The following is a 13309-nucleotide window of genomic DNA, read 5'->3' on the forward strand; positions in this document are numbered from 1 at the left end:
ATTCTTTTCTGGAAGCTCTCCTTTTTGAGCAGTAGACTAATGAAGAAGAGAAACTTATTGGCAAAGGGCGGCAGGCAAATTCTTGGAAATGTCACAGCTTTGAATCCAAGTGCCTACACAGAAGCGCTCATCATCCTGGGGTAAGAAAAGAGTTCACAGTCTTCAGTCCCGGGCAACATATTTCCCATGATAAGAAAATGTGTTTCAAGCACCTTAGTTTTTCATCCTGACATCCAACTTTCTCAACTCTGGCCACAGACGTGAAGACAATTCCTTTTTTTTTTTCCTTCTTAGGCAAAAACTTGAAAATGGGGCCACTAATTACCAGTACATGTCATGCACAAATTGCAGTGTTTCTATTAACGGGAAATAAATTCAGGTTTCAAATTTTTATGTCTACAACCTGGCCGCCTAATCATATGCTGTGTTTACCTGTATACGTTGTCATTACACTAACAAAATGTACAGGTCCCTGATAACAATGGTCTCCATGGTACCAGTTTGGGGATGCAAGTAAGGGTTATGATGATGATGTGGCCCAGTGGAGGGACACATACAACTGACATCAGAAAGAAAAATTATGGTGGGGAAACAGCTTTCGACAGATAGGGTACTGGGTTGCACTGGGTACCAACCTTGTATTAGCCAAAGAAAAAAAGGAAAATTGGGAGCAGAGCAACATGGACAGTTTATGATCATAGCCCCTCCATGTTAGTAACTTGAAAAGAGGATGCCCTGCAGCAAAGCACCTGTACTCTCACCTGTTTCCCTAAAGCTCTTAACATGCTCTTCCTTGCCACTCCTTTTCCTCTGTCCTCTGCTCTGAAGCTTAAGATTCCCCACTGCTTGACCCGATCAGAGACACTTCAGCCTGTGAAGAAAGGCCCAGGGTACATCTGTCTGGGACCCTTCTTTTGAGACTGTTAAAGATATGGAGAATCTAGGTCAACCCTTGCTCTTATTTTATCTACTTCTGACCCAAATCTAGCTATTCTACCCTTTCTGCTGCAGCCTCAGAGACAAAGTAATCTAGCTACTGCATAAAAGGCTTCCACGCACTTGAGGACGCTTAGTTATGCAGTCACTAGCAGAATAAGCATTATTTGATTACTTTCCTCTGGGCTCTTTCCACTATCCAGAGAAATGTGGCAATAGCTTTACCATGATAATAGAAAACTATATATATATATATATATATATATAAGCACATATGTAAAATACATACACTGTATATAGTGTGTGTCCCAAAAGCCTTAGTGGAGTTTTAAGCTCTAAGAATTTCAGAAGTATAAATGCTACACAATTACAACAGACATCATTGGAAAGTTTAATTATTTAGATTTTTATGCTGAGATTTGTGATTTTTGAAAAATTAATTTTAATTTTTGATGCCACTGTTTGCCACCTTCAATCTAAGGGACTGAAATAATAGAAATTTCAAACAATATTTTTAAAGTTTGTAGCATTTATATTTCCGATATTACTAATGCTTAAAGGTGAACTTAACAGCTTGTCTCTGTATCTTTATTTTCTTGCCTTTCTGAATGCCACATGAACTATCTACCTGTAGTCATGGCACATATTGCATATTTCAATTTCACAGTTTATGTGATTGTTCGAATGCCTAACCTCTCCACCAGACAGTCATCTCCTTGAGGGCAGGGACCTGTCTCACTCATCTTTGTGCATTTAGCAGTGTTTGGTGTGTTAACAGAATAAATAGCTGAATGATGTTCCTTTCACTACATCTCAGCATCAATCTGGCTTTTCCACAGTCAGATTTTACTGATTCATTATCTTGCAGTCAATTTCCAGTTTCCCTCTTCCACCACTCTGCACTTTGAACCTAACCTGATCAATGCTGCTTGCACATATATCGTGGATTTTGTTCCTGCTAAATATCGTCATCTTTTTATCTCATTATTCTTTTTTATTATTTAGGCTGAGTCCGATTCAACTAAGCCACATTTATTGAGCTAGTAATATGTGTAAACCTTACTCTTTGTCGCTTCCGCATAGCTTATCCCAAAGAATTTTTGAAACTATGTACAGAAAGTATAATTACCTTTATTTTATAGGAAAGGAAATTGAGAAACAAAGAAGGAAGCAATTACTCACAATAATATGGAAAATACAAACAAAACTAAGATTCAAACCCCTCTAGGTTTCACGATATTTTTAATAACACACAGCAGACTCCAGAATCCTGATATTATTGTATGAAAATTACTTTGGTTCTTTTTTTACCAAATTTCCCTGACATGGTTATATAATTACATGGACACCATCAAAGCCTACAGGAAGATCCAGGTGGACTCAGATCCCAGATAAAAGAACTGCTCTTAGAAACCTAAGAATTATATGGCAGAGAGACTCACATTTAATACCTCCTTTCCCACAGCATTTTCAGAAACATACACACACCTTCATAAACAAACCAACACGCAAGAGGCAGAAAGAAATCTACTATTTTTCCAATATTTAAGAAGGAAGGAAATGCTACAATGAGGTAAATTCAATAAGAGACTAGTCTTAAAATACTAACAAAGTAAATTGCTTGACCCGAGACTCTGATGGCTGTAAGGTCTTCCAACTGAATCAAGGAATTGCCCACTACTGGGGAGGGGGTAATCATGATCTTTTAATTAACGTCTTTGATACTGAGGGATTGGCAAAATATTAAATATAACAAATAACATCATAGGAATAATTACTTATGTGCATGAGTGTACAAGACATCTAAGTGTGCATTGTTTGTTGGCATTAATAGATTTTTCAGCACATCCCTTAGAATCAACTCTCCCTCCACCTTATTTTTTTGTAAAAAAGTTGTCTTGATATTTTATTAGTGAGCTTGGCTCTGAGCTAACATCTGTTGTCAAGCTTCCTCTATTGTTTTTCTCCCCAAAGCCCCAGTGCATAGCTGTATATCCTAGTTGTAAGTCCTTCTAGTTCCTCTGTGTGGGATGCTGCTACAGCATGGCTTGATGAGCGGTATGTAGGTCTGCGCGCAGGATCCAAGTCTGTGAACCCTGGGCCGCCAAAGTGGAGCGGATGAACTTAACCACTATGCCACTGGGCCGGCCCCTACCTCCACTTTCGTTTGAGGATAATTTTCTCCTTGGTGATAGGGAAGGAGTAAGAAACATACTGCCTAAATATTTCCTGGTTTAAGACAAGGAAATCTACTAAGGAATTCAGCGGGGTATAAACATTTAGGGTCTTTTAGTGAGTTGAGAAACCCTAGGAGTTAGTTAAGTCAATGACCAGAGGGAACCTTGAAAAAATAATGCGTCTGAGCTTCCAAGAACACCTATTTCCTTTTTGTGGAGTTGGAGAGGGGATGGGTTCCCAGATGTATTGTGTTCTGTGTTGGACAAACCGCAGCAACGAATTTCAGGCAGAAAAGGAACATAATTATTTACACAGGCAAAATGGCAGGGCATTAAAAGACATCTGCCATTTTGATCTGCCAGCAGAGCATCTTCCATATTGAAGCAATTAAGGGGAAAAAAAGTTCCATAGAAATCTGTTTGGCTATCTTTAAATTATAAAAGCAAAAAACAAGAAACAAATTTGGATGCTATTTGGTGCTGCTCATAAAAAAAAATGTCTTTAGTTTAGAACAAAGAAAAAAAAGCAAAGAAAGAAAGATCTTGGCCAATTGGTCTAATCAGGGAGAATCTGTCTTGGCTATTCCCTTTTAATCAGCCAAAAATGCTTCCTAAGCAATTTTTTTTTCCAGTTCTGTTTTGTTTTTCTGTTTTTTTAGCAGTTCAAACTTAACTCTGAAGGTATCATGTATCAGAGCTTGTTTAGTCTGCAACTTGGCCCATCTTTGATAATATTATACTTGCAAAATGAAGACATTTGAAGGTCATCTCTTCCTGGATCCAAGCCCCAGATGTCCAATACAACTTTGTGGAATAATAAATAACCAATGGATGAAAGGATGGAAGAGGTGGGTGATTGACTCATTCTTAATATTCTAACACCAAAGGTGGGTTGTCTTTTTCAGCTTGAAGCTTCTATCATAACACAATCGTTTTTCCCATAATAATAACTAAGAACAAATCCTTGAAATTTCTGAAGCACATTACATGTTTGCCATCGACTTTTTCACTTATAATTCATGCATTTGGTCAACTCTCTTTTCTTAAGTGTTAGGATACTGCCCCATAGAACCTATATTCTAGTGGGAGACAGACAAGCAAATGAGCGCTTAGAATGCAGAGTGATAAGAGAAATAGGAAAGGTTAGTGCAGAGTTCCTGGAGCACAGAGGAGGAAGCATCCAAGACAGGCTGGGGATGTCCAGCAAAGCTTCACCTAAGCGACTTCATTTATGGTGAGACTTGAAAGAGGAGGAACAGACAGGTGGAGTACATTCCCAGCAAGTGTGGCATATTTACACAACTAGAGGTGGTTTAAAGTTCTAGAGTTTAAGGTTTACTGCAGCAAGAGAAAGGATATGATGGAGGGAAAATTTACAGGGGATAGATTATATAATTTCTTGCTCACTAAGCTATTAAGTTTCAGTAAAATTCATAGGAAATGAAGAGCCAGAGAAGAATTTTAAGAAGAAAGAGACAGCATCAGGTATGTTTATTAGCAAGGACTGAGTTAAGTGGGGGCAAGCCTGGAATCAGATAGGCCTGCTTGGAGGCTACCATGACAGTCACAGCTCCTCTGTAGATAGGTCACTAATAGCCACTATCAAAATTAGCTGTCCTTCCTCACTACAGCCACCTTAGGAACTATGTCTGATTCATCGCTAAAGCCTTACTCCTAGGGCCCTTCCTGGCCCACAGTACATGAGAACAGCTCATTTTTCCATGATTATGAAAGATAAAAAGAAGAGATTAAGATGAGGAATGAGGAAATACCTAGTTTTTGATGAATGTCACTGACACTAAATATGGAAGAAACATCAAGGGCAGAGAAGGTCAAATGAAATAAGGAAGGTGCTTCATGACATCTAAAGGGCTTCTCTTCTAATCTGTTGACTTGCAAATCCTGACTATTTTTGTTGTTGTTATAATAGGAACTTAATGCAAGCTCCTGAAACTGTCCTCTGTTGCTTAAATGACTACACAATGTTTTAATAATAAAGTGACCCCATGATGTGACAGGCTTTCATCTTTACTTGAGAAGAACCATTGGAAAGCATGTGGCCTTGGGGTTCTAGGAACCTAGGATGTGTTCCAGTTGTGTCCAGCTTTCGGTATTTCAGTGTCTTTATCTCTTAAAATAGCAGCTAAATCCGTGAATTAGGAATAACGTAATAATTGACAATTTCTTTTATAAAACAGTAATAGGATTATGTGTCAAATATTCAGGTGTTAAGATTGTTCTCCTTCCAGAGATAGAGTAAAGTTAAGCATTTAATCTCTACCCCTTGCTTTTTCCTCTATATTTTATCAAATGGTCATTGTTTGGAACAAGAGGTTTGGGAATTAAAAATATGAGGTTCAGTATTAGGATATTGCAACTTAATTAATTTGTCCAAATCATTAGGTCAAAGGGTAAAATTATACTATCTTCTTGTTAGAATCCAAAAGTTGCCTGTGATAAATATTGAATACTCATTTTTTAAATAAAATAATAATGGGAAAGGAAATTTCCTTTTAAAACACACTCAAATGCACACACCCCACAATACGGATCTTAATTTTAATCTAACAACTAATGTTATGCTTAATGGTGAAATGCTAGAACTAATATCCTCATTATAGTAAAAATTAAGCCAAGAGTGGTCATTATTATTGTTATTATTTAGCACATATTCTAAAAGTGAAAATCTATGCAATAAGACAAAAAAACCCCCAAATATTAAAAAACGATGAAGCAAATTCTCATTATTTTTTATATAGTTGTCTCCTAGAAAATCCAGGAAAATTAGCTGAGAAGTTATATCATTTTAGAACAATGTCCAATAATAAATGAACTAGTTAAAATAGCTATTTATACTAAAAATAGTCACTTAGAAAATATAAGTTAAAAATCAACTTTACAACAGCATTGACAATATAAAGTAGCTAAGCCATAAATTTAATAAGAAATGTATGGAGTAAAAATGAAGAAAAGGATAAAACATTCCTGATGGTAAGAAAAAGAGAACTCATTCAATGGAAAGTCAGACCATGCTTCTGGATGGGAAGAATATTTTAAAGTTTTAGTTCTTAAATTAATCCATAAATTTACTAATGGATTAAATAAACAATAAAATTCACAAAGGTACTTACATCAGGCACCTGAAAAATAATTCTAAATTCTTTCTCGAGGAACAAAGAAACCAAAATTTAGGAAAGAGTAATAAAATGATAATAATGTGCAGAAGGCATCTGTCAGATTTGAACATATGCATGCATGCAACCATTAAAGAAAAATATGATATTAGTACTAGAGTAAATAGAATGAGAAAAACTGAAAGTCCCCCAAAATCGTAGAGTATGCAATGCAGATGATATAAACATGGTGTAACAAAGCAGTTGGAAATGACTGATTATTCTTAAATGATATTTAGGAAATGGCAACGCATGGGGGTTGTATATTTATTTCACATGGAGAAACAGTTGAAATGGGAAACATGATAGATAAGAAGGAAGAAAAGAGAGGTGAATATTGATACTAATTTTGGATAAGGAGAGCCTTCCTAAGGATAATAGTAAACAGAGAAAAACTGATACAAAAAGTGCAACATCTGTACTTAAGAACACAGCATCATCAGAACTGAAAGGAAGTTGATACACTGAGGAACTCTATACAATAGGTACAATAGGTCAAAGGTTAACAGCTTTAGCAGATGAAGAGACTTTACAAATCAATTGCAAATGGATGAATATACAATTCAAAAAGTGGGTAAAGGACATGAACAGCCAATTTATAAAGCAAAGAAGATGAAATGGGGGCTGGCCCGGTGGCATGGTGGTTAAATTTGCACACTGTGCTTTGGCGGCCCAGGGTTCACTGGTTCAGATCCCAAGAGCAGACCTAGCACTGCTCATCAAGCCACGCTGTGGTGGCGCCTCACGTATAAAATAGAGCAAGATTGGCACAGATGTTATGTCAGGGACACTCTCCCTCATCAAAACAAATAAATAAAAGAAGAATAAATTAATACTTATTTAAAAAATCTCAGCTTTAATAGTAATGAAAGAAACTATTTGAAAATGTGATTATATTTCACTTATCAATTTGTCAATGATCTAAAAAGAATAAAAACATCTAGAGTCAGCTTGAACGTGAGGAAATAAGACCTCACCTATTTTACTGATGGTACTGCAAATATTTTTGGTGGTCGAAATATTTCTGATGGGCAGTTTGTCAATTAACTATCAAAAGATTTTGAGCCAGTAATTCCACTCTAGGAATTTATCCTTAAACCTCAAATAGAGATTCGGCAAAGGTGTCTGAAAACAATGCACTTACACAACAATAGTCAACTGATGTCAGATAGCCTTGTAGTGGATGTTAGGATGATATTTAGAGGAAAATGTTGACATGAGCAGACTGATGCTGAAAAGTGTGCATCCCATATTACTAAGAGGGAAAAAAATGGCCATGTATTTTCTGATAGCCTTTTCTAAAGATCAAAATAGAGGCCAAGAAAAAGTCTGGAAGGGTCTAAAAACCAGCAGTGATTATTTCTGGATAGTATGTTATCAAGTTATTTTATTATCTTTAATTTAATTTGTGCATTTTGTATTTTCTAATTTTCCTACAGGGAATATATATTATTAATTATGCAGTAAAAGAAAATTATAAAATCTTTTGCAAATATATTTTACTACAATTATTACGGCTGTGATGAAAATTGAAATTGAAGCATGGTTTGTCCTTCTCTGTTCATAGTCTCCCTTGAATCCTAGATTGATGAATTGAACTGAATGTCAGATTTTTCCTCCTTTGAAGATTATTATTATTTGCTAGGAGGTAAACAAAGATTTTTTAAACAGAATTAACTAGAAAAGACATGAGCTTTGTAGTCATAACATAGTGTTGGATACATCAGACGGAACCCTCCAACTACTCAAACTCTTTAGTCTAATCTCACTTATTGGCAGCATGACTTTGGGCAAGTCTCTGAAGCTTCTGATAGTCTCAAATTCCTTTCTCATCTAGAAAATGGGGATAAAAATATCCAATGTGTCTACCGCATGGGGCTGTTTAAGGAATCAAGTGAAACAATCGCCAGGAGAAAGTTTTATAAACCAATGAAGAGCTAGCCAGATGAGAGGAGCTAGTTCATTATTTTTTTCTTTGCACTTTCTTATCCATTACACATTTCTTGTGTTTTTAGAGATGCCATAAGTCTGATATTTTCAAAGTAAATACATCTCAAAACCTGGAAGGATCAGCTCTTCACCTGCCCCAACAGCACCCTTCTTGGTATTAATAGCCCAAGATGGGCTGTGTTCTACTTTCCTGCTGCCTGCTGAGTTGTCTTTGAAGCTCGGGCTGTAGATGGAGTAAGATAAAGTGAAATAAAATGCTTGTGTGTATTAAGATGGCTTCCGTTATATTTCTAAATATGCCAAATGCTTATGCCGAGTTTAGGCAAACACAATCCTGATTACCTACACGGCATAATGGAAGCAAACACTCAAAGAGGAAGAAATCTGAGGCTTTTACTCAGCATGATATAAACCATTATCTCATGTTTTCTATGGAAAACAGTCTCAGCCGAGAAATTTGGTAACTCAGTAGGCTATTAATAGGATGGAGAATGTGATTACTCCTTTTGGATTACTTCAATATGTAATTACTTTTAGGAGCTAGTAGAAAGAAACTCTATTAAATGATAATTATAGGACTGTTTTTGCTTTCAGGTTTTGTAATAGCTCTAAACATTGGAGTTTTCATTAGCTGTTTGCCATAGTTAATAAAGTCATTTTTCTTAAAAAGTAGCAATTCCCTGGAAAAGAGGTAGCTCCATGTAAGAATAGTCTTTTATAGGAAAGGACAGGGAAGATAGATTGTGTAGCAGGCTGGCTCATCCATGACAATACAATCTCCTTGAAAAATATAGATGGCATCCCCAAATATTGCAACAAAGTGAAATACTTATAACTCCCTAGAGAACAATATGTCTTAGTGTAATGTTTTCAGAGAGTTAACAGCAACTCAGTATTATCGCACACATAAAAAGAAAGAAGACAAGGCAAATGATGCAGGGGAAGTTTGCACAGTAAGAAAAGCCTAGAAACACCTGCTGTGTCAGGAGGTGTCCAGTGATAAACAGGGATGTTGCTGGGAATACATCTCAAATGTAAGTTGAGGATTATATGAACACACAGGTAGAGTTTGACCACAAATATCTGAGAAAATATAATAAAAGAGGTGGCAGCATAAGAGGTATGTGAGAATACCAGAGTTTTCTGGACAACAGAGTCAATCACCCCACTATTGGTAAAACTAAACGTGTGCTGACGTTCTTTGGTATTCATGTCTTCTTCATCATAAAACTGCCATAAGCCTATGCTAATGGAGCAATCCATCAACCCAGGATGGGATCAGAAATAATTTAGGAATTAAGAAATTTCCAAGAGTGGAGGCAGGGATTCTCATGAACTCAAAGATGCATGCATATCTTAGAAAGTATTATGAGAACACTGTTTATACCACTTTGTTCAATTCAGCTCAGGAAATGCTTATTAAATGCCCACTACATGCCAGAGTCTCCCTGCTTTGGAGAAATCTACCTTTACGAAAAGAAATTCCCATATTATGTACGTGTACCACTGGAGGTACATGTGCTCCTAATTGAGTACCACTCATCTGTCTTGGTGCAGAATTACCATTTAAGGGGCTTAAGGTGCTCACAGGTGCATATCAACCAAAGCCAACACGGAAAAGAAAAATCCTAGATTAAATATAAAATGAAAGACCTCCACATAACGTTTCTATTTCAAAATGATGGGAATCATTTACAAAGTGAATCATAGGTTGTTTTGTAGGGTTCCTACAACACGTGTCTCCATATAACGTCCTTCACACCTAGGCTCTCAAGAACACGTCCACTGCAGAAAACAAAGCAACAGGAGAGAATGTCCGATAGCATCTAAGACATTGTACCCCACAGACTCATTTGATATGTGCTTGATTTATAAGGGCCATAATTAAACGCTCAAATCAGTTCAAGAAATAATAATAAAGTATGTCAGATCATATCTTTCCAAATCCAACAAGCAATGGGAACACTTCTCTGCTTTAATAATTAACCTACTAAGGTACGGTAGTTAAGGCTGTAACTTCTAGCCTCTGACTGCCTGGGTTTAAAACCTAGATCTAACTCCCATGTGGCTGATTGACTTTGAATAAGTTACTGGATGGTTCTGTGCCTCATTTTCCTCACCTTCAAAATGGGAATGATAATAATATGCTTTACCTACAGTGTGTTGAGAGAATTAAATGGATAGAGTATGAGAAGGATCTTGGTATGGTGTCTGGAACATATAGCTACTGGTATTTATGATAGTGGTAACAGTGATGGGGAAAGAAATAATAATTATTAGATTAATTTAAGATCCTATAAGCCTGATCTCAGTTACTGGGAAAGCAATCAATCTATAACCTGGTACATAGCTGGCATGTGGCTAATGAAAACACATGTACTCAAGAGGACTATCTTTTATTCCTTTGTCGAATGATGACATTTGTCTTCCTGTTTCTACAGACCTGCATTGTCACAGGTTTCTAGGAACAGGTGCAGACCAAAATAGTATGTACAGGAGTCAAGAAACCTACTTTTTGATCCTGATTCTGCCACCAACTTTGTCAAGGGACTGCATTTGTTTGGGCCTATACAACAAAAACAACTACTTCCAATAATTTGTAAGTCTAGAACCTCCTTGACTGATGCAATAAGTAGCAATCACATGACATTTTGCCATGATTACAGTGGCCAAACAATGCTTTCTTCCTGTCCTTCAGGCAATAATTCCACACCCACCTTTGGGTATCAAGCTCTGTGCCCAACCACACTGCATTAAAACTGGGCTTGGATGGGAAGGCCAGCTGAAAGATTACATTGCCTTACAAAGTTGAACTAATCTCTTTTAATGCTTTACTTGATATCAATATTCATAAAGTCATGCTTCTCCTCAAGGGTTTATCAAGCTCTTAAAAAAAAGATAAATGAAGTTGTTTGCATATTGACCCTGTAAGCTTCCCCACTTGGTTTTCCCACTGCTTCATGAATATCAAAGCCAACAAAAAAAAGAGAAATAAATTAGACTCACTTATTCATATGCACCACATGAGCCCATGTCTCAAAATAAAGGTGACATTATTATTTCTTGTTTGTTCTTCAACAGAAAGGCATTATTAAGATTAGGGAAAATACTTGTGCTCTGCAGTATAAATGCCATTAATTTTCCATTTCTACTTCTCTGAATGCATAGGAAGTTTGGTACGAACCTCTGTTGTCTCTCACTGTGAAATTTGGATTGTGAATGATTTCAGGGGGTAGACTGAAGATAAATCTTGGTCCGTTGGCCGTGTCATCCTTGTCATCTGCACTAATTGTAACAATTGGCTGAAAGAGAAAGGTGGCCCATAAATAATCATGCTGACATTGGCACATCATTTGTTCAAAAATTCCTGGCTGGCAAAGCAGCTCAGTTTTAATTAGAGAGCATAGCTCCAGAGCTAAACTAGGGCCCTGAAGCCTTCTTAGGCAATGGGATGTATCTCCAGGTGATGTTCTCAAAACCAAACTCTGTTTCCAAATGCCTTGCTCATAGCCAGGGGAGGGGAAGCAGCATTACCTGGTTAGAAAGTGGCTTGGTCTGATCACTCTCACAGATGAAGCCTTCATAAGGGGCAGCAAACTTGGGAGCATTATCATTGACATCAAGGACCCTAATGGCCACTGGGACTTTGGCTTCCTGATGCACTTTGTCTGGAAGGAGAGAATTCAGAGAGTCAATGCAAGGGAGGAATCCACATTAGTCCAAGGTTACTCTTAGGAAAGAGTAAGCTACAGCCACTCAGTCGGGCAGTGCAGGGAAAGGCATCATTGGCACAAAAGCCATCTAAAACCTGAAGTATGCTAGGTCCAGTGTGAGGGAAGTGTCCTGGAATAAATGTCAGTATTAGACTAGTAAATTAAATCGCATCTTTTCTGGTAACTCTGATGCTGAGGTTTAATTCTAAATGCTTATAATGGAGCCTGGCCCTCCAGAGTGTGGTCCATAACAGTGGTTCCTAAAGTGGGGTCCCCAGAGCATCACAACTCTCAGGGAACTTGTTGGAAATGAAAATTCTCAGGCCTGACCCCAGACCTACTGAATCAGAGACTCTGAGGGTAGGATCCAGAAATCTTTGTTATATCAAGCCTTCCATGATATTCCGATGCAAGCAACTTTGAGAACCATTGGTCTACAGGTAAACAAGAACCCACAAATCTCAGCTCTAAGGATTCTGCTGCTCTGGGTTTAAACAAAACTGAGCAACAGGCTAAAGTGGGGAATCCTTCAGTAACGGTTATGAGTTTCAAGCTGCTGAGGGTTATCAGCTCCCTTGCCAGTTCTGCCAGAGAAAATGAAAATATCTCTATTTGCTTATATGTCTTCCTAGAGAGATGACCAAAAATAAATTTTAAAGATTGAAAAATATGTTTAAGACTAAAAAATTCATTCTATCTCAGCTGTCTGTCATTTTCCAGAATATATAGTCTTAAGGAATAATCTTTGGTAAAGTAGAATCAAAACCCTTAGGAGAACACTTACGGATTTCTGCTGCAAAAACCGATATGTTGAGCCAGGCAGTTTCCTCTCTATCCAAAGGTTTCGTAGTTTTAATAAAACCATCGTCTGCATTAATAGTGAAAAACCTGTCGAGGTCAGTATGACGATCGATTGAATACCTAAGCAGAATGCAAATGAGGCAATTAAACCGAGACATTCCAAGCAGCTTAATATTTGAATATTTTCTCCACGCTATATTTAAAGCAACTTTTTCAATGAATTGCTTGAGCTAGGTTTTCTCTTTAATCAAATTTACTTTTCAAACTTCGTACATGAATCTTTTATAGAAATCATTTTGCCACACTGGAATTCTTTATTCAGTACAATGAATGAAAGAGCTATTTAGCATATTTGATTGAGAAGCGTAATAACATGTTGCATATTCTCCATATTTACTACAATCACCCACCACCTGAATATTTATGAAACTGCATTTGGGAAATGGGTTTGCCTTGCTCCCAAACTACTCAGAAAGTCACAAAAGCATCAAATCTTTGCCAGATTTTTGCATACGAAATATTAAATAGTTTTGAGTTTATCTAAATTTACCATCAAGGA

At 37.0% G+C, this 13309-nt stretch overlaps 1 protein-coding gene across 4 annotated transcripts in view; it reads right to left on the reverse strand.

Moving 5' to 3' along the window:
• The window catches only part of CDH11 (cadherin 11), a 147011-nt gene that overhangs the window by 9383 nt on the left and 124319 nt on the right, over nt 1-13309 (reverse strand). For all 4 annotated transcript variants that reach the window (NM_001143950.3, XM_070261738.1, XM_070261739.1 and 1 more), the window contains 3 exons: nt 12734-12870; nt 11771-11904; nt 11421-11538 (listed from right to left, as the gene is read on the reverse strand). In NM_001143950.3, coding sequence (NP_001137422.1) covers nt 11421-11538; nt 11771-11904; nt 12734-12870 — 389 coding nt within the window. The remainder of the gene's footprint in view (nt 1-11420; nt 11539-11770; nt 11905-12733; nt 12871-13309) is intronic.

The sequence above is a fragment of the Equus caballus genome, chromosome 3 (assembly GCF_041296265.1).
Source record: "Equus caballus isolate H_3958 breed thoroughbred chromosome 3, TB-T2T, whole genome shotgun sequence".
Classification (NCBI taxonomy): Eukaryota; Metazoa; Chordata; class Mammalia; order Perissodactyla; family Equidae; genus Equus; species Equus caballus.